Here is a 22,840-nt window from a genome sequence, read left to right on the forward strand (position 1 = left end):
TTAAAAAGAGGCAGCAGAATGGTTATGCAGTACGTGTGCCTCCCTTCGCTCGGCTATGCCTGAGAAATGTGGAGATTGGGTAAATTTATAGGGCAGGTGTGTGGCACCCTGTCACCCTTACACATAGTGTGTTGCTGCTATGCCTGCCTCCATTCAACACAGATCATTAAAATGATCTTGCGTAAGAAAAGAGATGCTTCAGATTAGCTCATTTACAGATATAGCATGCAGAACCCCGCAAGCCCGTGCTAACAGTTTGGTGGAGTTTCCTATTGTTGAAGGCAACTAAAGTGGAGCCTTACAAATTATACTTGTACAGAGTAATTTGTGGACAGGTAAAGCCTTGTTAAATTTCTCCATGGAAAAAGTACAGGCTAGTAAAATTGTGATAAGCTTCTGACTTTTGCAAGGTGCTTTCAGGATACCTGTTGGTAAGACGGAGGCTTCCGCTAACAGAGGTGCCTCCTATGCTCAGTAGCAGACAGCATTACATTCCATACCAAGGAATCCCTGGCACCAGGCAGAGGAAAATAAAGCATCTCTGACCAGCAGCTCAAGGATGCAAGCCACTGCCCTTGTTAGCCGACCACCATCCGGCTAGAATGCTCACCCGCTGCAGCGTTCAAGTTTCAAGTACCAGCAGAAATTGCCAAACAGCCCATGGGGGAAATTCCTTTTCGAGGATGCTTACTGCAGACCAAATACAGATGCAACAGCATTTCAGTAAGTTACGCTGCTTCTTGGACTGCTCTGGATGTTTTATGTATATGGCCTGACCTAGGACTCAATGGCTCAGCAGGAACAAGTCCTCAGTAGTTGCACAGGGCTTAAAAAAGGAGAGTGAAGTGGAGAATTAACATGCCAGAGAATGAAGAGGTCCGAATAGTTGAGATCAGCGTTTCTCTTTCAACCAGCCAATGCTGGGGTGTAGATTTGTGCGTTATCCTGCCCCCCTCCAAAAAAAAAAAGACACCCCCCCCTCCCCCATTCAGGGATAGTAGCTCATTCTACGGGTTATTTCAGTGCTTGGCCATTCCAAATACATTTCCTCTTTTTTTTCCAGCCTGCCTATTTAAGTATCCACCTTGCTTCCCCAAATCCAGCGTCAATTTGACAGCTTGAATCTTTTTCTGCTCCAGAAAGATCTGGGTGGGTGGTATGTGAGAAACAGCACAGACATCTTCCGAATTTAAGGGGGGTGCGGATAGGTCCTCCCCCCACTCTCTTTACAAGCAGATCTGCAAGACTCACAGACCCATGTTGATTGCAGGTGTTCCCCACGGCTGGCGGGAAACAAGGGACCATCGGAGTCCAACAGCCAGTCCCTCCATGCTCTGCATTGTTCTCCCAATCCAGTGCCTCACAGAGCTGTCCAATTAGAGGGAAGGTTAATGAGCTGTTAGTCTGCAGCTGCACATAAGTTTAGACATTTTGGAGGTGTCAGATCCTCCTTCACAGTCACTCCAGGGAAGCAGATTTTTTCCAGTGTATGAATTCGCTGGAGGTTGAATATTTAGATTCTCAATCCATGGCTAGGATGAGCGGTATCACAACTGGAGGGGCTACACATCAGGGATCGCTGTCACATACAGGCCACCTCCCACTGTAAAGGAAGACGCAATCAGTCTTGTGCATCCAAGCGGCACGGCTGGATTTTCAACCTGTGGCTCATTCGTCCCAATTTGCTGTGCGCTCCTTAATCTTAACCAGGCCCATGACTGTATGTGAACTGCAAATCTCCGGCTGGTGGGGGGACGTAGGGTTTATGAGAGAGAGATTAAACTTCTGGAGGCCTTGCTGGTGGGCCATGTTGTGCTATGGACCTAAAGAGCCCAGATTTCACAAGAGAACAAGACATGCTACAGCTTTGTCTACACTGCAATAAAACCCAAAGTAGCGAGTCTCAGAGCCCAGATCAACTGGCTCTGGCTTGCGTTACAGGGCTAAAAATAGCAACAGACGTTCCTGCTTGGGCTCTGAAACCTGGCCAGAGAGGTGGGTCTTGGGGCTTGAACTCCAGCACAAAGAAGGAACATCTACACTGCTATTTTCAGCCTCCATAGCTTGACTCAGGCTCCGAGACTTGCAGTCGTGTGTTGGGATATTTTTTGTTTTGTTTTGTTTTTTGGAGAGGGGGTAGTGTAGATGTTCTGTAAATGACCAGTCTAAGAGGGTATTCATCCCTCTCTGCTACCCCCTGCCCAAATAGGTAACCACCAACAGGCTGCAGATTCAGTAGCAAATTTTTTCAGATGAGGTATTTCTAGAGACTGCTTAAGCCTTGTTGTGGCTTCATCCGGAAGTTAAGCTGTTCTCATTTACACAGAAAAGGAAGAGCCCTGGCCTCCGGCCCGCTCTGTAGGAGCTCTTTGCAGAGAGCGAGGCAGATTTCATGCTACTCTCTAACCTCAATATGTACATCATTCCTTAAGGAACGGTGTGAATCCTAAAGGCTCATGAACTGCTACATCCAACGTAGGGGACACTCAGAACTCGGCGAAAGGACTGCCAGGTTAGATCACAGCCCGAGTGCCAGACACAAACATCACAACTTCCAGATCACCACGCTGCTGGGAGGGAAGGTGGGCAGCAGTCACGTTGAGAGGAATTTTTAGTTTAACTATACAGGACGCGAGATCCCTCCTTAGAAGTGTCTCATCCCCACCAAAGGGCAGACACTACATTTTGCTATGAAAACAACTCCTTAGCAGCTGTGAAGACAGCAGCAGACCAGGCTCCTTGAGATGAGAGGGCTATTACTAGCGCAAAATGCAGTAAGCCATGGAAAATGTAGGAGCCACATGGCAAATACAGTAGAAGCAACACTGTTTTAGCTCTCCTGTTACTGGCCCCATCTGCAGGAATTGTTCTGTGCTGCAATACTCCCAGATCATGTTCTAGTTCGTTACCAGAAAGGCTAGAAATACAGAGCATCACCCTCACAGGAAGATCAGGAAGCCGTCTCCAATTACGTTGGGATCATCCCACCTAACCCACGGTCAGGGTCAAAAATTTGTTCCCCATCTGTTGAGTCAGAGAGATGTCCCACAACAGCGTTCGCAATTAGTTGTCAGGATTCGACACTGCTCCTTTGATTAAAAAGCCATTTCATTCACAGCTTTTGGGCATAGCCAGCACAGAGGCCATAACAAAACTCCCCATGGCTCTGCAGTGCTGAGATTGCTTCAGTGAGGCAGGAATGCCCTTGGCTCAGGGATTGCTGGAATTTAGACAACAGCTTTGCCAGATTCCACAGCTATCACAGGAGGAACTGTAAAGGACTTTAGCCCAAAAAACTCTTGGGCTAGATCTTCTGGCATTTGCTGGGTGGCTGATAGCCTCTTGGCCCTCAATGCTACAAGCTATTCCACTGGCAGAAGGCTTCACAACATTTGAATGGACCACACACAGTTCCCCTCCTTGGATAGGATGTGAAAGCGCACAGGATCACTCGGCTACTCCAGGCTGGGCTGGGCTCTTGCACCGTCTCCTAGAAAGCACAGGATCTACGAAGCTGCACTGTTTAGAGCGCTAGCGCCTCTCCTCCCTCCCACCCCCAATTATTCTACATAGCTGCACACGAATCTGGCCCATTTTCCTTCTCAGCAGTTCTTTGGCCACAGCCACATGGATGGTAGCCAAAGAGCAGTTTTACCAGGATGGCTGGATTGGATGATCTTGCAGCGAGATCCCTTTCTTCCCTCACCCTTGAATCTGCGGTGTAAAAATCCAGCTGCTCTTAAAGACAATATTTCCCATGCTGAGAAATGGAAACATCAAAAATAAAAACATAAATCATAAACAGTGCCATGACATTCTCCGTTCTGCGAGGAGTCTGGGATCCAGTTCACTTGCTGTCAAAGGCTCCATCCCCAAGCCAGGAGCCAGAGCTCCAATTTCCATTCTGCTGTGCTTCTTAGGAGTCCTGAAGCCTCTTCAGAGGACAAAAGAGCTTGCAAGCAGAAGTCACTACTGCAGAGGCAGGCTTCCCCCTTCCTGCGCCTCCTTTCTGCTGTAGCTTTGCTTAGGCTCTTTGCTACAGGATCTCAGCAAGCAAATTCCTAATTGGAGAGAAGAGTAAGAGAATTAGTCAGCCTGTTTCACACAGAAGAATCCAATGCAGATCAGACTCCCACAGGAGAGCTGGGCTGGTACAGCATAGGAACCTCCATACCGACAGACCCAGCAATGTGGATAAGGAGTAAGCTAAAGAGGAAAAAAGGCTCCCCCCAGCCAGAGAGGTAGAACTCCATTCCTTGGCAAAATCCAAGAGAGTCAGTTAACAGCTCATTTCGTTAACCACTTGGATACCAGTATTGACAGCTTGTTCCTAGAATCCTAGCTCTTGGCTTCAAGGGCTTAGATTACAAGTAACTGTTTCCTGAGCTACCTCACACTTAGATTCCCCGCCCAATTATCAGATTGCCCTGCCCATCCCATCTCTAGCTCTCCTTTTGTCTCTCTCCTCTCCAAAAACGCCAAGCTAGCACTAGCCTCTCCCATAAAGCAATTGGTTTAGTCTGAGTATACTCCAGATCTGCTTAGCCAGCGCAGCTAGAGAAGCCCTTACCCAGCACCTTCTGGCCTGGCTAAGGAGCCAGAGTTAACTATTTACACACGGGGATTTATGAAGTGCGTCCTAGCTAGCACATTTCAGGGAAAACACACAAAAACGTTCTACAACACTCGCAATTGTTTTTCAAGGGCAAAAAAAGCCATTCCCATACAAACCCCTCCGGTCTCATGTACACAAGATGCAGAGATACTGAACGAAGGACTCAAAACCTTCTTGTAACAGGGCACGAGGCTTTCAGGGCACATGCAGGCCCCCCAGTACACCTGTCATGACCATGGGGAGCAGAGGTCACAGTCACATGACTAACTGCAGGCACATGACCTACAGGAAGCCTTACAAGGCTTACCTCATAGGCAGGGACAACAGACTGTAGGGACCCCAAGGGTGAGGGAAGCTCTAGTGTGGGTCCTTCTATCATAGCCAGAAAGGCTCAATGGGGGAAGGGTGCATCCTCTTCCCCCGAGATGGCGGAAGCTGGAAAGGCTTTGGATGGTTGGTACCCAGTACCATGCGTTGAACCGCCCTGGTTTCCAGCTGGATTTGGAAATGAAGAAACGGATGCAAGGACAATGTTTTCCATCACTGGCTCAGGAGTCGGTGCACCAGACTACACTTGCTTCCAACTCACAAGAGCCTGTGTACTGCAGGGCAAGCTGGACTAACCCTGCAACATTCCTTCCCCCTCTGCCCCCCCGAGAACCAGGAAGTTCTGCACCCACTTTGTTGACATTCAGAACTGAAGGGTTTTTACACTGTACAACAGGGAAGCCCCGGGGGGTTGGAACTCGCTGACGGTGTGGCTTTGTTCCCTCTAGAGGCTAGACCATACATAGGCAGTAGCAGACTCTCACCCCTTTTAGTTAATGGGCAAGGCCCTCAGCTCAAGCAGTGGAGGTTCAAGCTCTCAGATCCTGTGGCACCCAGTACAATCCCTGTTGACAACCCAATCAAGAGGGTCATCACGTTATTTCAGTGCACCGAATGTTCTCAGTGCACACGAGGTGTTGGTACTTGCACCACAGCATCAGGGAAGTTCTAGGGGGAGGCTGGTGCTTTGGCTTTTTTAAAATACAAGCTGGAACAAAATTCTGCACCAAGAGGTAGATTCTACAAGTCATGGAATTGTGCAGCACAGGATGACACTGGCTAGGGGAGACAGGTCCAACTTGCAGGCGGAAGCTTCCTTAATACCTCTAATCTCAGCAAGCAGAGTGAGCCAGAACTCCTAGAGGAGACCTAGCATCTGTCCTCATCGGAAGTGAATCTACCTCTTCATGGCAGCAGATTCAGTCTGATCGATTTTATCCATCAAGTAGATGGAAAATTCCTCGCAGCTTGAAAGATCTGCTTCAAAGCAGAGGCAGGGAGGATTTATCAGGCTGTCAAGCACTCCAAACAGTTCCCTGTGGGTGCAAAGGTGGAGAAGAAAATTCTTGCTCCTCCTGCTAAGCTTCAACATTGTTTACCAATCAGACAAAATAACCATTGGTATTTTAACTTCCACCCCAAGTGTTGACTCCGGCGGACGTCATTGCCACACCATGGAGCTCGGAGGGCAGTGGATAGCGGAGAGATGCTTCAAGAGGTAGGACAAGTGATCCCTGTTAGTGGGCCTGCCACAGAGCATTATCCCATAAGAGTTTTGGAACCCAGTGGAGTTCTGCCATCTTTGTGGATGAGCTATTAAAACACAGCTTCAAACTGCAGGAATCATCATCATAGAATCACAGAAAGGTAGGACTGGAAAGGACCGCAGTAAGTCATCTAGTCCAGTCCCCTGAACTGAGGCCAGACTATGTATTATCTGGACTATCGCTGACAGGTGTTTATCTTACCTGTTCTTAAACACCTCCAATGACTCAGATTCCATAAGTTCCCTAGGCAAATTTGTTCCAGTGCTTAACCACCCTTACCCTTGTATAATAAAAAATATATATTTTTTTTATTATACAATTAAGAAGAGTTTCCTAATGTATTATCTAAATCTCCTTTGCTACCATTTAAGCCCATTACTCAATGGATAAGGAGAGTAATTTATCACTTTATAACCACTTCTTACGTACTTAAAGACTTACATTTCCCCCCACCCCCTTCTTCTCTTCTCCAAAGTAAACAAACCCAATTTTTTTCTCCAAACTTTCCTCATAGGTCATATTTTCTTGACTTATTTTTGTTGCTCTCCTCTGCACTCTCTCCTATTTGTCCACATCTTTCCCAAATTGTTGTGCCCACAACTGGACACACTACTCCAGCTGAGGCCTTATCATTGCTGAGTACAGTGGAAGAATTACTTCTCGTGTCTAGTTTACACTCATGCTAATACATCCCAGAATGGACGTTTTTTCTTTTTGCAACAAGTATTACATTGTTGACTCATTTAGTTTGTAATCCACTATAACTACCAGATCCTTTTCTGTAGTACTCATTCCTAGGCGGTCATTTCCCATTTATATTTGTGCAATTAACTGCAGTACTTTGCATTTGTCCTTAATGAATTTCCATCCTTAATTCAGACCACTCTTCTAGTTTGTCAAGCTCATTCTGAATTTTAATTCTGTCCTGCAAAGTGCTTGCAACCCTGCCCAGCTTGGTATCATCTGCAAACTTTATAAGTGTTCTCCCTATGCCATTATCCAAATCTTTTATGAAGATAGCGAACAGAACTGGACCCAGGATCAGATCCCTGTGGGATCCTACCTAATATGCCTTTCCTGCTTGACTGACCATTGATAACGACTCTGAGTTTGTTTTTTCCAACCCGGTGGGCACTCTCCTTACAGCAGGTTCTCTGGGTTATATTTCCCTCCTGTGCTTACGAGAAGGTCATGTGAGACAGTATGAAAAACCTTACTAAAATCACGATAGATCACATCTACTGTTTCTGCCATATCCACAAAGCTTGTTACCATGTCCAAAAAGGATATTAGGTTGGGTTGACATTTGTTCTTGACAAATCCATGCTGACTGTTACTTATCACTTTATCATCTTTCTATGCACTTACAAACTGATTATTTGCTCATTATCTTTCCGGGTACCAGAGTGAAGCTGACTGGTCTATAATCCCCTGCGTTGTCCTTATTCCCCTTTTTATAGGTAGGTACTATATTTGCCCTTTTCCAGTTCTGGGCCATCTCCTGTCCTCCAGGAGTTCTCAAAGAGAACAGCTAATGGATCAGATCTCTTCAGCTAGTTTCTTAAGTATTCTAAGAGGTCTTCAAGTCAGCAGGGCCTGACAAAAGACATCTAATTTGTCTAAGTAATTCTTAACTGGTTCTTCCCCAATGTTAGCCTCAAATCCCACCCTATAATCTGGATATGATCAAGATTTAGTCATCCACCCACCTAGAATAGGCCCATGGTGGCCACAAAATCCTGAGCCAATTCAAAGGCGCCCTCGCCCTCTGGGAAGCCTGGAGACTCCAATGCCAGTGAGCACTGTGGTAGCCATCAGAGGCACATCATGAACACTACATTGCCTCTCTAAATCAGAGAAAGGCTAGACTGCCTCCCGCAGCCTTTGCACTGCTCTTGTTTTTTACCATGCATGTTAGATACAGGCCTAGCATCCACCCCACCCCTTATCAAGTAGAACTTGTCCCATCTGATAAAGTGCACATGGGGGTAGATTCTGTCGCCACTGCTCCAGCGATGTCTAAAGGCTGTTAATGAACCACAATGGACCAGGAGAGTGTCCCCACAGGTCAGACAGCATGTGGCTGCCATAAACAATCCAACGCGGCCCGTTCCTTGCAAGCTCCAGTATAGATGGCATGCTGGGATGGACCTTTAAGAGCTGGCACTGCGGGGATTTTTGACAGAGCTGCAGTCCATAGGGAAACTGGGATGGGCTACTGCTCTGCTCCAGGCGTAGGTTGTTTGGATCCCTGGAGAAGCTTAGAACCTGGAGGGCCCAGAAGTGCCATAAAGCGACCTATCCCCATCTCTCCCTGGTCTGCAGCGCACCTCTTGGAGACCTGGCACAGGATCAGACCCAGGAACCTGTGTCCTCTAGATTAAAAAAAAGGGGAAAGGAAAAAGGCAGCTTCACCTCCTACTCACGTTACAGTGCATTGTGCTGAGCTTTCAACCCAGTGCCCCAGCACTGTCAGCCCACGTGAAAAGGCAGCTGGGCTGAAATTTAATTTAACTGTGTATGCAGTTAATACCAAGCCTAATCACTGGCTCCAACTCAGATTTCTGGTGATCTCCCCTACCCCTCAGCTCCCTCCAGCCACTTCAATACCATTTAAAGTGTCATTAGAATTCCTCTGCATACACTGGTGTGCCAAGGAGCTTCGCAGGAAGATAAATTAGCAGAGGTCAGTCCACTCGGGCACTGGGAGAATAATCTTAGATTAATTAATTCCCCAGTTAATCACTTCTCTCTAACAATTTGCTTTTTGCAGCCGCCTGAAAAGAGTCTTGTAGAGAAGGAGAGGCGTCTCCCGAGCTTCCAGTGTCCTAACACCCGAGGCTGCAATCAAGCTTCCAGCTGCCCCCCTGCTAAAACGGAGAAAACCACTCCTTACTGACCAGGTATTTCCCTCCAAGTCTTCATTCCTGGACTGCAGCTTCCTTGTCGCTGCAGCAGCTGTGTGAGCTCACTCCCTGACCACGTGTGTGTGAGGGGAAAGCTCTGTATCCTGCACTGACTTCCGAAGTGTTCATCCCGTCCAATGTGATTTGGGTCCTGACTAGTTAGGAGACCACCTCTTCGCGCACAGTGCCAGAAGCAGGACCCACCACCACCAAAGCAGCTGGTATTCCCTAAGCCCTCCCATCCAAGCCCTATCAGAGATGAAACACACCAGAACATTGTTATCTTCCTGCACCCTAACCAAGAGACCAGAAGGAACAAACCCCAGGATAAACCCTGGTCAGCAAGAATGAGCCTTGACCTCCTAGCTGGGATTTCTTTGCACTTTCCCCACAACAACAGAATAGTAAGGATTTTTTTTTTTTTTTTAAACTGCATGGAATAACGGCTAGGGTGGCAGAGTGGATTTTACCGTCTGTGACAATGACAAGATGGGCGAGGCAGCCTCGCTACGTCAAGGATTCAGTCTCCTGCTTCTGTTTTGAGATCAGCTGAGCTTCCTTCAGCGACAGATACACCTCCTCTTGGGGGTCGTAGTAATAGAACTTCCGGATGTAGGAGATCAAAGGCCTGGAAAGGGCAGGGGCAGACACCTTAGCGATGAGTCAGAACATTTGAAGAGAGCTACAGATTCCTCCTGCTGCCCCACCCAAGGCCAATGGTGTCAACTCCGAACAGGAAAGCAAGAGGCTTTGCAGCCAGATGGCTCGCTCTTCTAAGACTCCACATTCATCCGCTAGCCACCACTCTTGTCCATTTGTTTGCTGTGCTACTGGCCATTGTGCCTGCTGTCCCTGCTCCAACAGCTCCTCACCTTGGCAAGCAGATGGCTGCGCCTGCCCAATGTCCCTCCCTTCCCCGGCTACACATAGATTCCCTCTTGCACTGCTCCATGGCTAAATGTTACAGCTGTCATGTAAGGTACCGACAGGCAAATGGAGGAACAGAGAAGGGGCTGCACTGCTAAGATTTGCCCTCTAGAGTCTAGGCCCAGAACCAGAAAAGTTCCCCCACCCACCCCGAGTCATGAGAACGTACTTGGGCAGTGGGAGCTCTGGAATGTGGTCTATGCGGACAAGTTGCCTGATCCGGAAGCGGCAAAGGTGCTGGAGGGATTTGACGTTGCTGAACCTGGAGACAGGATACAGGAGCTGGACAGGCGTTGGAGGGAGACCTTAAAACCAAAACAGAGGAGAACAAGGTAAGGCTTTATTAGAAGCGAAGTAAGTTATTTATCAAAACCAGGAGGGAGCAAACTGACCCCAGTGGGAGACGAGACCGAGGCACTGCTTTACACAGGGAAGTGGAAAGTCTCCAAGAGGAGGGAGCCATTGCTTTCAGCTTGCATGGGTTTGCTGGTCATGTTCTACGTGGATGGGAGCCAATCTCATGAGCAAATCCAGGGAGAACAGTCCCCTCTGATTAATACCCCATCAGTTCTGCCATTTCCAGCAGTGAAGCAGATTCAAGGATTGCGCACGTTTCCGACCAAGCTCTCTGGGAATCAACAGTAGCCGAAGCATCACTTTATGAAGGAAAGCGACAGGGCTTTGAAAACCATCACATTTCAAGGATGTGGACGTCACGGGGGAGGGGACGCAGGAGACTGAACTGGACAGTTTGCATGGTGTAACCAGGGAGCAGCTGTATCGGCCCTGGGAAGGGCAGGTTGGAATGAGCCTCAAACCATGGGGTAACTCACCCACTCTTGAGGCCAGGAGGCTGGGCATAGAGGCAGCAGCAGCGTCAAGCCCTGGGGGCAGGAATTGTATTGGATCACTGGAGCCAGCCCATGCACCGAACAGCCTTCTGAGATACCCACCCAAGCTAAGGGCAGGGACTGAACTCGCAGAGCTGAGAGGTCAGCAGCAGCAGCAGGACTGTTTTATCTGTCTTTTCAGAAGGATTCAGTACTAGTTCCTCTCTAACTCTCTCCTGCTGGCAGGGAGTTTTCAGACTGAAGCCTCTGAGGCCAGCAGAGCAGAGTGAAAGGAGAGAAGGCAAAAGCTCTTCACACTAAGATGGGCTTGCAACTGCTCCAGGCAGCTCAGGAAGCCGTGAGCCAGCTTTTGAGAAAGCAAAGAAAAGGAACCAATTGAGGGTTCCCCCCCCCTGCCCCCGCAAAGAGGAATAAGCCTCTGGGAGCTCGGCCAGGAACTACAGGGACACAGCGAGAGATTTGCATACTGCACTAGCCATCTGCCTCGCTGCTAGCAGCCAGATACACTAGAAACCCCCACATCAAGAGGTTAACAATATTTCTGCTGCAATATAGCACACACAAGTGTGCAGAGGAGATGTGGATGCAAGGCACTGACTCAGAGAGACTACACCAGATAGCCAGGCAACGGTGCTTTGTTTGTAAAGGGTCAGAAATCACTGCTGGCATAGGGGCTGCACAACCTGTTCAGATTCAGGGCTGCAGCCCAGTGGGGAGTCACAAGGAAAGTGTTAAGATCCAGGTGAGACAGCAGGGGTGAATGTGCAGTTTGAGAGAGGCAAGCAGTGCCATTCAATGACCGATCCCAGGGGGGTGAGCGGGGGGAATGATCACCTGTCTGGAGTAAGTTGCTTTTAAATAAGCTACTCTCCTTCATAGAATCAGAATCATAGAATATCAGGGTTGGAAGGAACCTCAGGAGGTATCTAGTCCAACCCCCTGCTCAAAGCAGGACCAATGCCCCGACAGATTTTTTGCCCCAGATCCCTAAATGGCCTCCTCAAGGATTGAACTCACAACCCTGGGTTTAGCAGGCCAATGCTCAAACCACCTTGTAGAGAGGAGGGAGAGATTTCAGGGAGAAACAGGGGTCTGGAAGGAAAGCATCTTCCAGGTCTAAGCACATGGGGACAAGAGTAAGGGGAGCTGTATTAGTTACTCCAAGCCATGGTGTGCGCAAATGTATCTTATTGACTCCCCGCGCACCGAGGAAGGATGGGCTTGTGGTTGAGAAACAGGGACTCCCAGCCGAGATAAATTCCCAGCTCTGTCTCCAATCCCATGTGTGATCTTGGGCAAGTTGCTTAATCACACTCTGCCTCCGTTCTTATCTAGAAGAGGAGGATATTACTGTATCTCCTCCTACCTAGTTTGGTCTGTTTAGACTAATCTCTTTAGGGCTGGGGCTTAATGTTATATATAAGGCCCTTTGTTTTCAGTATTTACCGATTTTCTCCAATTCCCAGGTTTTGAAAAAGCCAGAATTCAGGTTTTACTGATTTTCACCTGGATTTTAGCTTTCAGGACCTGGGAATTTTTTATTTTTGAGAATGCGCATGTGCAGAGGAGGTGCATGGGGCCACGCTGAAGGGCTGGGGTCAGCAGGGGAACAAAGGGCTGTAACCCCATGAGCACTGGCTCCCCTTCCAACCCCAGCCCTGAGAAGTGCGGGGGGCCCACACAGAAGGGTCAGGAGGGGGCTCTGCCTGGCAAGGGAAGCAGATGGGGCTGGACGCCCTAGGGAGCAAGATGAGCAGGGAGCTTGGTCCCAGCTGCTGAGACCGTGGAGCCCACTTCTGATCCTAGCCCTTCAATGTGGCCCCAGGAAGCAGGCGGGACCACGCTGAAGGGGGCTCTGTCCAGAAGGAGATCAGTGCTCATGGCGTGCAGACTTCTGCTCCCAGGGGCGGCTCTACATATTCGGCCGCCCCAAGCAGTCATGCGCGGGAGATGCCCCGGAGCCCCGGGAGCAGCGGACCTCCCGCGGGCATGACTGCGGAGGGTCCGCTGGTTGCGCGGCTTGGCTAGACCTCCCGCAGCTGCGGACGGTTCGCAGGTCCGGCGGCTCCAGTGGAGCTTCCGCAGTCATGCCTGCGGGAGGTCCAGCCGAGCCGCGGGACCAGCGAACCGGCCGCAGTCATGCCTGCGGGAGGTCCACTGGAGCCGCGGGAGGAGCGCCCCCTCCGCAGGCATGCCTGCAGCAGGTCCGGTCGTCCCGGGACTCCGGTGGACCTCCCGCAGGCATGACTGCGGCTGGTCCACCGACCCAGCATGCCGCCCCTGCCGGCAAATGCCGCCCCACGCGCGTGCTTGCCGCGCTGGGGTCTAGAGCCGGCCCTGTCTGCTCCCATCCTGACACCGACACCCCATCCAGCCGCATCCTCTGTGCAATGGGGAAGCAAGGGGGCAGGAAGCCGAGACATGGCAGCCGAGACCACCCGACCATTACATCTTGAGTACCTAACTCCCACTCCTGTGAGTACTAAACACCCCTCCCTTTCCTTCCCCCCGCTGCCCTTTGCTTTCTGTTTTTTCACCTATTTTCACCAAACAAATTCCCAGGAAATTAATAAAAACCCCAAAATGAAGGGCCTTAGTTATGCAGAGGGCCTAGCACAATGGAGCCCCAATCTCAGCTGGGTTCTCTAATTAGAACTATAATACAAGCTGTAAATTCACATCCTCGTCACCCTTACACTCTTCACACCGGTGTAGATATCACTACCATTCGCTTCCAGCTCTTTGCAACTTCCTATTTGAGTGTGGCTGAATGTGCGGATTCCTCACTCTGGCCATTTAATTCAGGGGTCACTGTGCATCCCCACGAATTTCTGTACCCCATTACTGCCCCCTTCAAATCAGTTTCACATTTATTCACTTTACAGAAGTATTTTCTTCCTTTCATACTGGATTTATCCCATCAGCTTCTGGATACAGGGGGAAGAGGGAGCCGGTGACAAAACACCCCAGCACACGAAGGCGAATTCTGCTGTCAGACTGCACTGGGGCAACAGGGAATCACGAGCACGCATACCGAGTTCGACTTTGGGGTGGAACTGCAGGAAGCCTGTTCCCTAGCAGGCCGTAATCAAACATGCCCTGACAGAGCCTCACTAATGCTCCCTTCTTGTGGCAAGCACGGATGTATTCCATCACTGCTGCCCCCCAAGGGACTCTGAATCTACAGTAGCTACTGCTTGAGGCTCATGTTTAGCTCAACTTGGAAATCTTCCCATGCATCTGCACTGCTTAATGTGTCTCTGCCCAGCGGGAGACAAGGGAGAACTAGAGAGCTGCGAAGTGTTGAGTTGCCCACAAGAAAGGGTTGCAGCATTGAGACTGGGGGAAAACAGTAAAGTTTCAGCAACTAGTTAACTGGGTACAAACCAGGCGCATGGTGTGATGTGCACCGTGGAGCACTAGGAAGTCTGTGTCGAGGGGGTGGGTCCATTGTCTAGTGGGTACAGCCACATCTGTAATAGCAGTGAGCTATCCATTACCATCGTGCTAGTGCTGAAAAGAACTGGCTAACAAGTGTTTCTTAACAGTGCAGGGATCTAGGGCTATTTACTGCTAATGATAGGAGTAGATACTTATGTCATTCATAAAAGTGGATAAAAAGTTAGAGATCACCCAGTAATCCCTGCACTTCCTGGGTGTGGGAGATGTTGATATGAGCTCCTGCCAAGGGGAAGGTTACTTCCACAACAAGCTGTGGGTGAGAGACTCTTTTCAGCCACACGTACAAAGCAGATGTGCGAGGACCTTTGTCATAGTATTGGTAAGAGCACACGAAACCAGAGCCCAATACACACAGCTCTAGGACTTGCCTGCCTGATCACAGATCAAACACACGCACACAAAAAAAGTTGTAAGTAGTTTTAGGTGCAAGACTCACCTGGAACCCTGGATCGCAGGAAGTAAAGGAACTTCCCGTTTTTCGAGTGCATGATTGCTCTCTTTATAAACTCCACCACAGACTGGCAGCGATCCTCAAATTTGGGGTGACACCACAGACTGAAGGTTCCTTCCAACAAGAAATGTTTCGTATTACAAAGGGGTTGGCAGGGAAGAGGAGAGAGACTCTAATCGGCACTGCTCACTCAATGACCAAGTCACCACCATCGCTGGCGCACTTGGCAATTTCAACAGACAGGCCAGCGACTAGGCTACCCTCTCAGAGCTGAATTAACATTGGCATTATGGCCCATGCCCACGTCAATGACAAGTACGCTTTTGCTCAAAAACACCTCTAAGCCCTTGTTGTTGTAAAGAAGCCCCCCAAAATGTGACCTGAGTGTACCTGCTGCAGAGATTTCTCCATGAAACTGCAGATAACCTTCAGCAATAGCTCTGAGAGGAGTGACCTGCCCAACTGTGTCTTGGGGGGGAGGGGTGCTCTAAAGGGCCCCAACACCACCATCCCAGCAGAAGAATGTGGCTGGGACAGAGCACAGTGAGCCCAGCCGAACCAAACAAATACATCCCTGCTGTTGGAGTAAGTACCGGGGAGCCTGTGTCTCTAGACCCTTTGGCCATCACCTCTACAAGTGGGCACGGTGTGGCCCCATGTTATGACACGCTTCAGTCCAACCCTGCCCTCTCACCCTAGAGGCAGGGGTAAGGCACACGGATAGTGATACTTTCTCCCTTGTTGCCCTGTTGATACAAGTTCTGCATTAAGCTAGGGTTGGAAGTGATGAAGCTGGGAAGAGCCACTATAGAGACAGCCCTCCCCCATCTAAGCTACTTCAAGATCTCTCCGTTAATGCGCCCGCATCCTGGCCCCCAGGAGAGCACCTGCCGAAATGCTGCTGAAATTCGGCGGCATTTCGGCAGGTGCTCTCCCGGGGCCCAGGACACGGGCACATTAAGATGCCCCCACGGGCACCGTGTTGGGGACTACTGCTCTAGCTCCATCACTTGTCACTTCCATTGGTTTATCAAAGTGCTCAGCTCTGCCGTTTTCAGAACAGCTGTAGCACATTCCGCAGGCAGCTCAGCCAATCCTAGTGCAAGTGTGGAGTTAATTACACAAACAGGAGTGCTGAGGTCTTTCTGTAGGGCGATTCCTGGGAACTGCTGCGAGTGACTGGACTGTTGGAGTGGAGAGGCAGCTCTGAGCTTTGGGATTCATCTTTAATATTCGCCTGGGCCCCAGCGGCCCAAATCAGGGTCTCATTATACTATGCACCGTACACAAAGACATGGGGTAACATTTTCAAAACCACATTCGTTACTTAAGAGCCAAAACCCCAGGCACCTAGGATCTTAAGTCCCATTGACTTTTAATGAAACTTGGGCTCCTCAGGGTCTGTCACTTTTGAAAGTTTTATTAATGGACTATGCGCCAAACAGTTTATCATCTCTGGCCCCACTCCTGCAGAGGAGCTAAGCACATGCTTAACTTTAACCATGAGTAATCCCATTTAAAAATCAATAGCACTCCTCACATGCTGATAGCTAAGCACACACGTTAGGTGCGTTGATGAGCCAGTGTCTAAGCAACTTGTGAAGGGCAGTTGGGAAAGGGGGATACAACCAGACATGTACACAGTTGCAATTGATTATGGCACACAGTGGAGGCAATGCCGAGTGAAGGGTAGCAGCCTTACAGAAGTACAGGAACGAAGCTCTGGTAACCGAGACCTCTCACCCTTGAGGTGTTAAACCTGAGGAGCAGCAAAGGAAACTTGCTCCAGCTCTTGCTCATGGTAGGAGAGAGTCACTCTACAAGAACTTTTGTCAAGAGGGCCTCAAATTACAAATTGCTACAGCATCTGCCCTTTCCAGCTTTATGGCAAGGGACACCGTCTAATGGGGAAGTGGGCTAGGCAATCTCAGAAGAAAAACCCTTTTTTATAGGCATGTCTTTAGAGGTTAATTTTGGTATCCACTGAGGTTCCCAAGTACTTTGGTGCTTCTGCACCTAGTTAAAGGCTGCTGATTTGTCACAGGGGAGTTGTAAGACCATCTGTTTTGATGGTACCTCCTCACAACATTGAGTATCTCAGGCATTTTGCTACCCTCCAGAACATTTTGTGCAGTCCCAACACAGAAAACCACATTTGAAATGCAAATACTTGGGGGCGGGGGGCACCGGGCAGTATCCTTCAGCAAGATGACAAATGAGGCAGGAAGCTGGTATGAGCAACATGCAAAGAGTTCTCAGAATAGAAAAGCCACAAGATCAAAGTTAAAACTTCAGCTTGGACATCGGCAGTTTGTACCAGCCAGATGCACGAACGCTGAAGTTCTGCTCCAACACAGTAAGTGCGAAAGTGACGAAAGGCAAAGTAACTCATCAGCAATGACATCCCATGATCACCTCCCATTTAACAGGTGAAACATCAAGACTAAATTGTCCCAAGGTTTTAGCCTTGCTAGTCTCCAACAACCAAAATAACTGAACTCTCTCATAAATTGCATCATAAGAGGACAGTACAATGATTGCACACTGAGCTAGGTCTTCTATGCAGGTCAGATTTGATTATCACAATGGTCCCTTCTGGCCTTAAAGCTCTATTAATGAATCAAGCTTTTCCTTCCTATTTTCTTGCACAGCAACTTTGTAAGTCCATTAGCTCCTTCTTAATAAGCTTCCACAAAGTGAAGCATGCAGAATGGGCATGGAGAAAAAGGGAATTTTATTATATTGCTCAGTTTCTCAACTGAGTGATGTTTGAGAAGGAGGGGGATGGAAAGATGCTGTTCAGAGGAGTTAAGGGATTAAATGGAGCATTCACAGCCCAAGACCCTCCCTCAGCCACTAAGTCTGTGATCGCTATGACAAGAATAGTCCACAGAGATTGGTGCAACCTAGGCTGGTCTGTGTGCTATGACAACTCGTGAGGTGAATGGCTCCTTATTTAGCCTTCCCTGTCGTGAGAGAGTAGAAAAGGGTTTTGTTTTTTAATAGGATCGATCACACATGCAACTTAGAGCCAAATATTCCCACTTAGGGCCTTCATTATAGCCTCTGGGATCAACTCACAACAGAACCCTCACTGGGGTCTGCAGTTTAGCACAGAAGCAGAGGGCAAGGTATGGCTGCATTCAGTTTCCCCTTTGCAAGCAGATCTCTGCACAATGCATTGTTCTGGGCTCCTACAGGCAGGTGGAGTCGCAGCGCAGAGCTGATTGGCAGATGGGCCGCAGTGAACGAGCCCATTCCAAGAACCTGGCTGCGCTTACCTCTGTAGTGCTCCATTCTGGTGTGATGGGTGATGCCCTGTGATCGAAAGCTTAAGCTCAGGATGTAACGAGGGTCGGAACTGTCTCGTACCAGGAAGGATCCGTCTGGTTTCCCCTTCAGCTTCATTTCTGCGTCTTCCCAGTTCATTGGTCCCCAGTACCAACCACACTACCAGTAGAGGGTGCAAAGGTATCTTCAGATTTCTGGTAAGCTAGAAAGGCACTTGCCCATTAACAGCTCCGTACTAAACGGAGTAACTCAACCATCAACGGATTCAAAGAACTGTCCGTCTTTTCTGCCTCATCCTAGCACCAGTGCACTCCCAGGAAGAATTAACAGTTTGGCATTGTCTGTAGCTGTTGGCAAAAGCACTGCTGAAGCATTTCTTCGACAAGGCTAACATTTCACCGCAAGAGGGCAATTTATACCAGGATGCCAAACTGCTCATTAACAACCCAGCCTACACTGGGGAAACAGCTGATGTGGGCCAAAGGTATCAGCCACAGGTCCCCCATAACTTGCTGCTGGGGAACACTTTAAGAGCAAACTTAGACATGGTTACAGAAAGTCAGACCATATTAAACCATTTTGTTCTAGCTATACTAGCAGATAAACCTGTTTTATCACTCATCCAGGAAGAGAGACAGTCAATCATTGACAGCAATGAGTAAATTTCCTAGAGTAAACAAGGCCATCATGTCCCTCTACCACATACAAGCAAAATCTCTTTACACATGTAAGCTACCAGAATAAGGAAGACATTACCCCTCTTCCAATTATATCCAAGTGCTTCTAAAGCTGGTGAGGATATGCAAGTGAGGAACTGATCACTGGCAGGGCTACCATTAGGGGCACACATCTTTCCTTTTGTCCTATCCCCATCTCACGCTTCCAAATGCATATGGGGGAATAATGAAGCCCATAAGGCTGATTTCTGACTTAACCCATGAACAGTCCAACAACGGAGAGCCTTTGCCCACTGGAGGTCTTGTAAGAGTGACCCCAGATCTAGACCCTGCATGAAGCCTTTACCTTTTCCAGTTCTCGCAAGCTAGCGGCAAAGCTGCTCGAGTCTGGTCGGTAGAGAGGACAGTGAAGATGCTGGGTGGTCTGGCTGTTCACTGCCTCTGTCGGTCTGAATGGGACGATCCGGGGAAATGCATCTGCAGGGAAACAAACAATGGCAGGCAACGGTCACTCATTTACAAGCAATACTGCAAAGAATAAGAGCCGCCCTCCCCAAACAGGCCCTGGATTCTAGAGGACAAAGCAGGCACAATGAAGCCATGGCATAGAAAAAGCAGCTTTACTGATGGATGAACAGTGTCCTTGGGAATGAGGACAGAGAGAGGAAACCTGGGTAGCAACTCCAAGAGAAACTAATTCACTGTCTTCACCACCTATTCACCTGTGTCCCCTCAGAGGCCTGTCCATGGAAATGCCAAGGCCTTCTCACCTTTTAAAACAGATTGGAGAGGGATGTTGTTAAAGTAGCTTAGGCCCAAAATTTGACAGCTTAAAAAATTAGACGCAGGAAGACAGGAAACGGAAGGTTAAGTGATAGAGCTAGGTAGCTACAGAGCCCTGTATGTGATTTTACTCCGGTGCTACAAAACAAGACATCTTTTGAACCTAGGGAGCCAGTGTTGAGCCCTATTCCCAGAACTACGCTAACACTAGCAGACAAGAGGCCCCAGTGATCACAGAAGACACGTGTTAGGCCATGCAGTGCCTCCCGCAGCCAGTTTAGGGTTAGAGGCTGTGATTCATGCACATTCCAGTTCTGCTGAGCCGAAGGGAGGAAGTGGAGATTTGAGAGTTGCCAAATGGAAGAGGGTAACTAAGCTATTATGAGCAATGCAGACAGCCACATTACATGTACAAATAGTTTAAAAAGGAACCTAGAGGTTTAACTCAACCATGTCCCAGTATGTAACAACATGGGTAGACGACCAGCTCAATCTTGCATTACCTGAACTGGCCAAGGGGGCAGCACCCAACCCTTGCTATCGTTCTGACAATCAATACAGACTTCAGTAAGGTCAGACATTTGCCAAAAAAGATTAGTCCAGATCTCTGCACAAAACAGCCTTGCCACTAAAACTAAGCTGACCTGGGGCATGGGGTGGAGGAGGCGGAGGCAGAGGGAAAGACTGCAGGGAAGACCCCATCGGACCCACTAGAACAGATGTAGGCAGCGTCCCACTGATATCATCTAGGAGAGAACAAAAGCAAGAGAGGTTGAGACTATAGGAAAGTAAGCGAGCAGCTACATCGCCAAGCACCTGCCAATGGAGCAGGAGCAAGCTCAGTGTTCAGCTCCGCTGGCAGTGCTGAGCAGGAGGGGAAGGGGTGGCACATTAGCCAACAGCTCAGCCTTTCACTAGCTTCTCTGAAAAGCAGATATTGATGTAACCTCAGAACTTGTGTCACGCAGTATCACCTGGACACACACCCTGCAAATCAAGAAGTTAGTTTCTAAACTGGGTATTTAGGGAGAACGTGGCTGGCAATACAAGCTAAGAACATCAATAGGTTTCTGAGTGTCTAACGGCAGCCCAATATGCAGCCACGTATGAGACATGCAAGTTTGCGTTTCAATCTCAGAAGCCAGGGAGTGCTGTTGAGTTAGCATGCTAAACCCGGGAGAAAGGGACCACCTCACAGTGTTCTACAACAACCCTCCCTGCCAGCTGATTCAGCAGCAGCACTGGATATGGAATTGGAAGAAATCCTTTGCTTGGGAAGGAGAGATCAGTTTATTGGAAGGGATCCTGTAAGAGCCTGCATTGTACTCCAAACTGGAAAAATAATTCCATGCCTACCACTTACAGCCACAGACATGACCAGGAAGGAAATTCTAGGGGGATGTATGTAGAGTACCTAGCAGGCTGAGGCTTCTCCGTGGCGGAGGTGGAGGAGTCGGAGGGTGAGGCGAGGTCAGTCCTCGCTGGGAGATGTCCACATCCACTAGTGACACAGTTTCACCTGAAGATTCATGGAGAGAGACTGGTAAGAGTTTGCACCTTCTCCAGAGCATGCAAAGGGAGGAGACAGTCAAGCAGCAAGGAGGTGGCTTTAGAAAGTTTTTGGAGGTCAGTTTCCATGCAGGTCAGAGGCCTCTGCTTCAGTCTCATATTAAATGCTTTCAAGTTGAATTTCCCCATTGCTCTGATTTTAAGACATTGATCAACTCTGCCCCAGCAGCCCAGGGGTCAGGCACTAAGCAACAGTCAAGCGCGAGCAAATGGCAAATACTGATGCAGGCTTCTGAACCCAACCTAAATTCAGCAGACACTGTAGAAAGTCTTTCAATAGCACAACAGACTCAGTCATTTTGAAGGCTATTACCAGGCAAGATTTCCAGGCTGACACAGCAGACAGTGTGTTTGGGCAACTGAGGCATACAGCAGAAGGGCGTTCCAAGCAAGGAGCTGGAGGGGTTGCATTTTGTTTTTTAACTCTAGTTGCTACATTAAACAAACCAGTGCTTGCCAATGCTTCCTAACGTGCGCATTTCATGCACACTCCTAGGTATTTGCTAGACACAAATGGAAAGACTCCAATAGCCAAAGGCACATCTGATGGAACAGCCAAGTTTTGGACTTAAAAACCCATTCATGTTTTTAGCTATTAAAGAGATTTTCCCACCAACCAGCCCAAGTGGAAGACAGTCAGCAATACTTCAATGGCAGTTCTTTGACCACGTTCTCTCTCTCATGATATTAACCCTCAATATGCTTCAGTGGGCACTTCTGATTTCTAGATGCAGATGCTGACCACCACAGCATTACAAAGACTCCCCTGAAGTTCTCTACGGCTTTAATGCTCACGAAATGGCTTAACAGGCCAATTGCATGCACTGGTACCTGTGGCCAGATGCGATAAGCCAGGGATGGGCATCTAGCAGCCCAGAGACTAGAAACAGCCTGCCAGATCATTTTATTTGGCCCATCACAGCCCAGCTTGGGGCAGGTACAATGGCCAAGAAGGGGCAGGATGAGGTATTATGCGGGGAGGGCCTCTCTTACATGTAGACATGTGGGTCAGGTGATGCTGTGGTGAGAGCTAATGGGCCAGGAGTCACCACTTCAGGGTGGGTGTGGGACTGGCTCACTCTTTAACACCTCCCAGGGGCTCCCACCTCCTAGGTGCAGGACCCAACCCCCAGGTCACACACCCAAGCCTGCCAAAGGGTTTTAGAGAATTTTGTGGCCCTCTATCATCTTAAAGTTGCCCATCCCTGCCAGAAGTCTTATAGCCAACACTCTTGTTGACTCCAAGGGGAGTTTGCCTGCCAACAGCCTACAGGATCAAGTGATTTTGGGTTAAACACCTGCTTACTGCTGCAGAGTAGCCCTTAAGATCAGCATCCTGCTTGAACCAAATAACTGGGAGAGCTGGTCAGGCTTTTAGGTTACCTAGCTGGTATCAACCTAGGTGCTCAAAGGTTCTGGACCCCCATTGCAGTGAACGTGTGTTAAAACACAGCAATAAAATCAAGGAAACATCACCAAAGCTAAACTAAACTAACCCTAAAGCAATCCAGCTGACAAATCCACAAGTTAGTCCCACTATTGGATTGGATTCGCATCAAATACTAAAAATAACCAAGCCTCATCAATTCTAAAGAGGATTCTAAGCAGGTGGCTGGCTGTGTAGTTTGAAATTGTTTAGCTGGAATTTATAAGTCAATCAAATCCATAACTTGGGGCCGGTTAAATATCTTAATATTGAAACTGAACCATCTG

At 48.7% G+C, this 22,840-nt stretch overlaps 1 protein-coding gene across 1 annotated transcript in view; it reads right to left on the reverse strand.

Annotated features, from left to right (window-relative positions):
- Positions 1-985: 985 nt before the first annotated feature.
- The window catches only part of SOCS7 (suppressor of cytokine signaling 7), a 33,282-nt gene continuing 11,427 nt past the window's right edge, over positions 986-22,840 (reverse strand). Inside the window, exons 3-10 of the mRNA XM_044999191.1 lie at positions 20,973-21,077; positions 20,203-20,304; positions 19,122-19,252; positions 18,089-18,257; positions 14,793-14,921; positions 10,213-10,348; positions 9,587-9,744; positions 986-4,061 (exon numbers count right to left, since the gene is read on the reverse strand). Coding sequence (XP_044855126.1) covers positions 9,624-9,744; positions 10,213-10,348; positions 14,793-14,921; positions 18,089-18,257; positions 19,122-19,252; positions 20,203-20,304; positions 20,973-21,077 — 893 coding nt within the window. The 3' untranslated portion in view covers positions 986-4,061; positions 9,587-9,623. The remainder of the gene's footprint in view (positions 4,062-9,586; positions 9,745-10,212; positions 10,349-14,792; positions 14,922-18,088; positions 18,258-19,121; positions 19,253-20,202; positions 20,305-20,972; positions 21,078-22,840) is intronic.

This window comes from Mauremys mutica, chromosome 25 (assembly GCF_020497125.1).
Source record: "Mauremys mutica isolate MM-2020 ecotype Southern chromosome 25, ASM2049712v1, whole genome shotgun sequence".
NCBI lineage: Eukaryota > Metazoa > Chordata > Testudines > Geoemydidae > Mauremys > Mauremys mutica.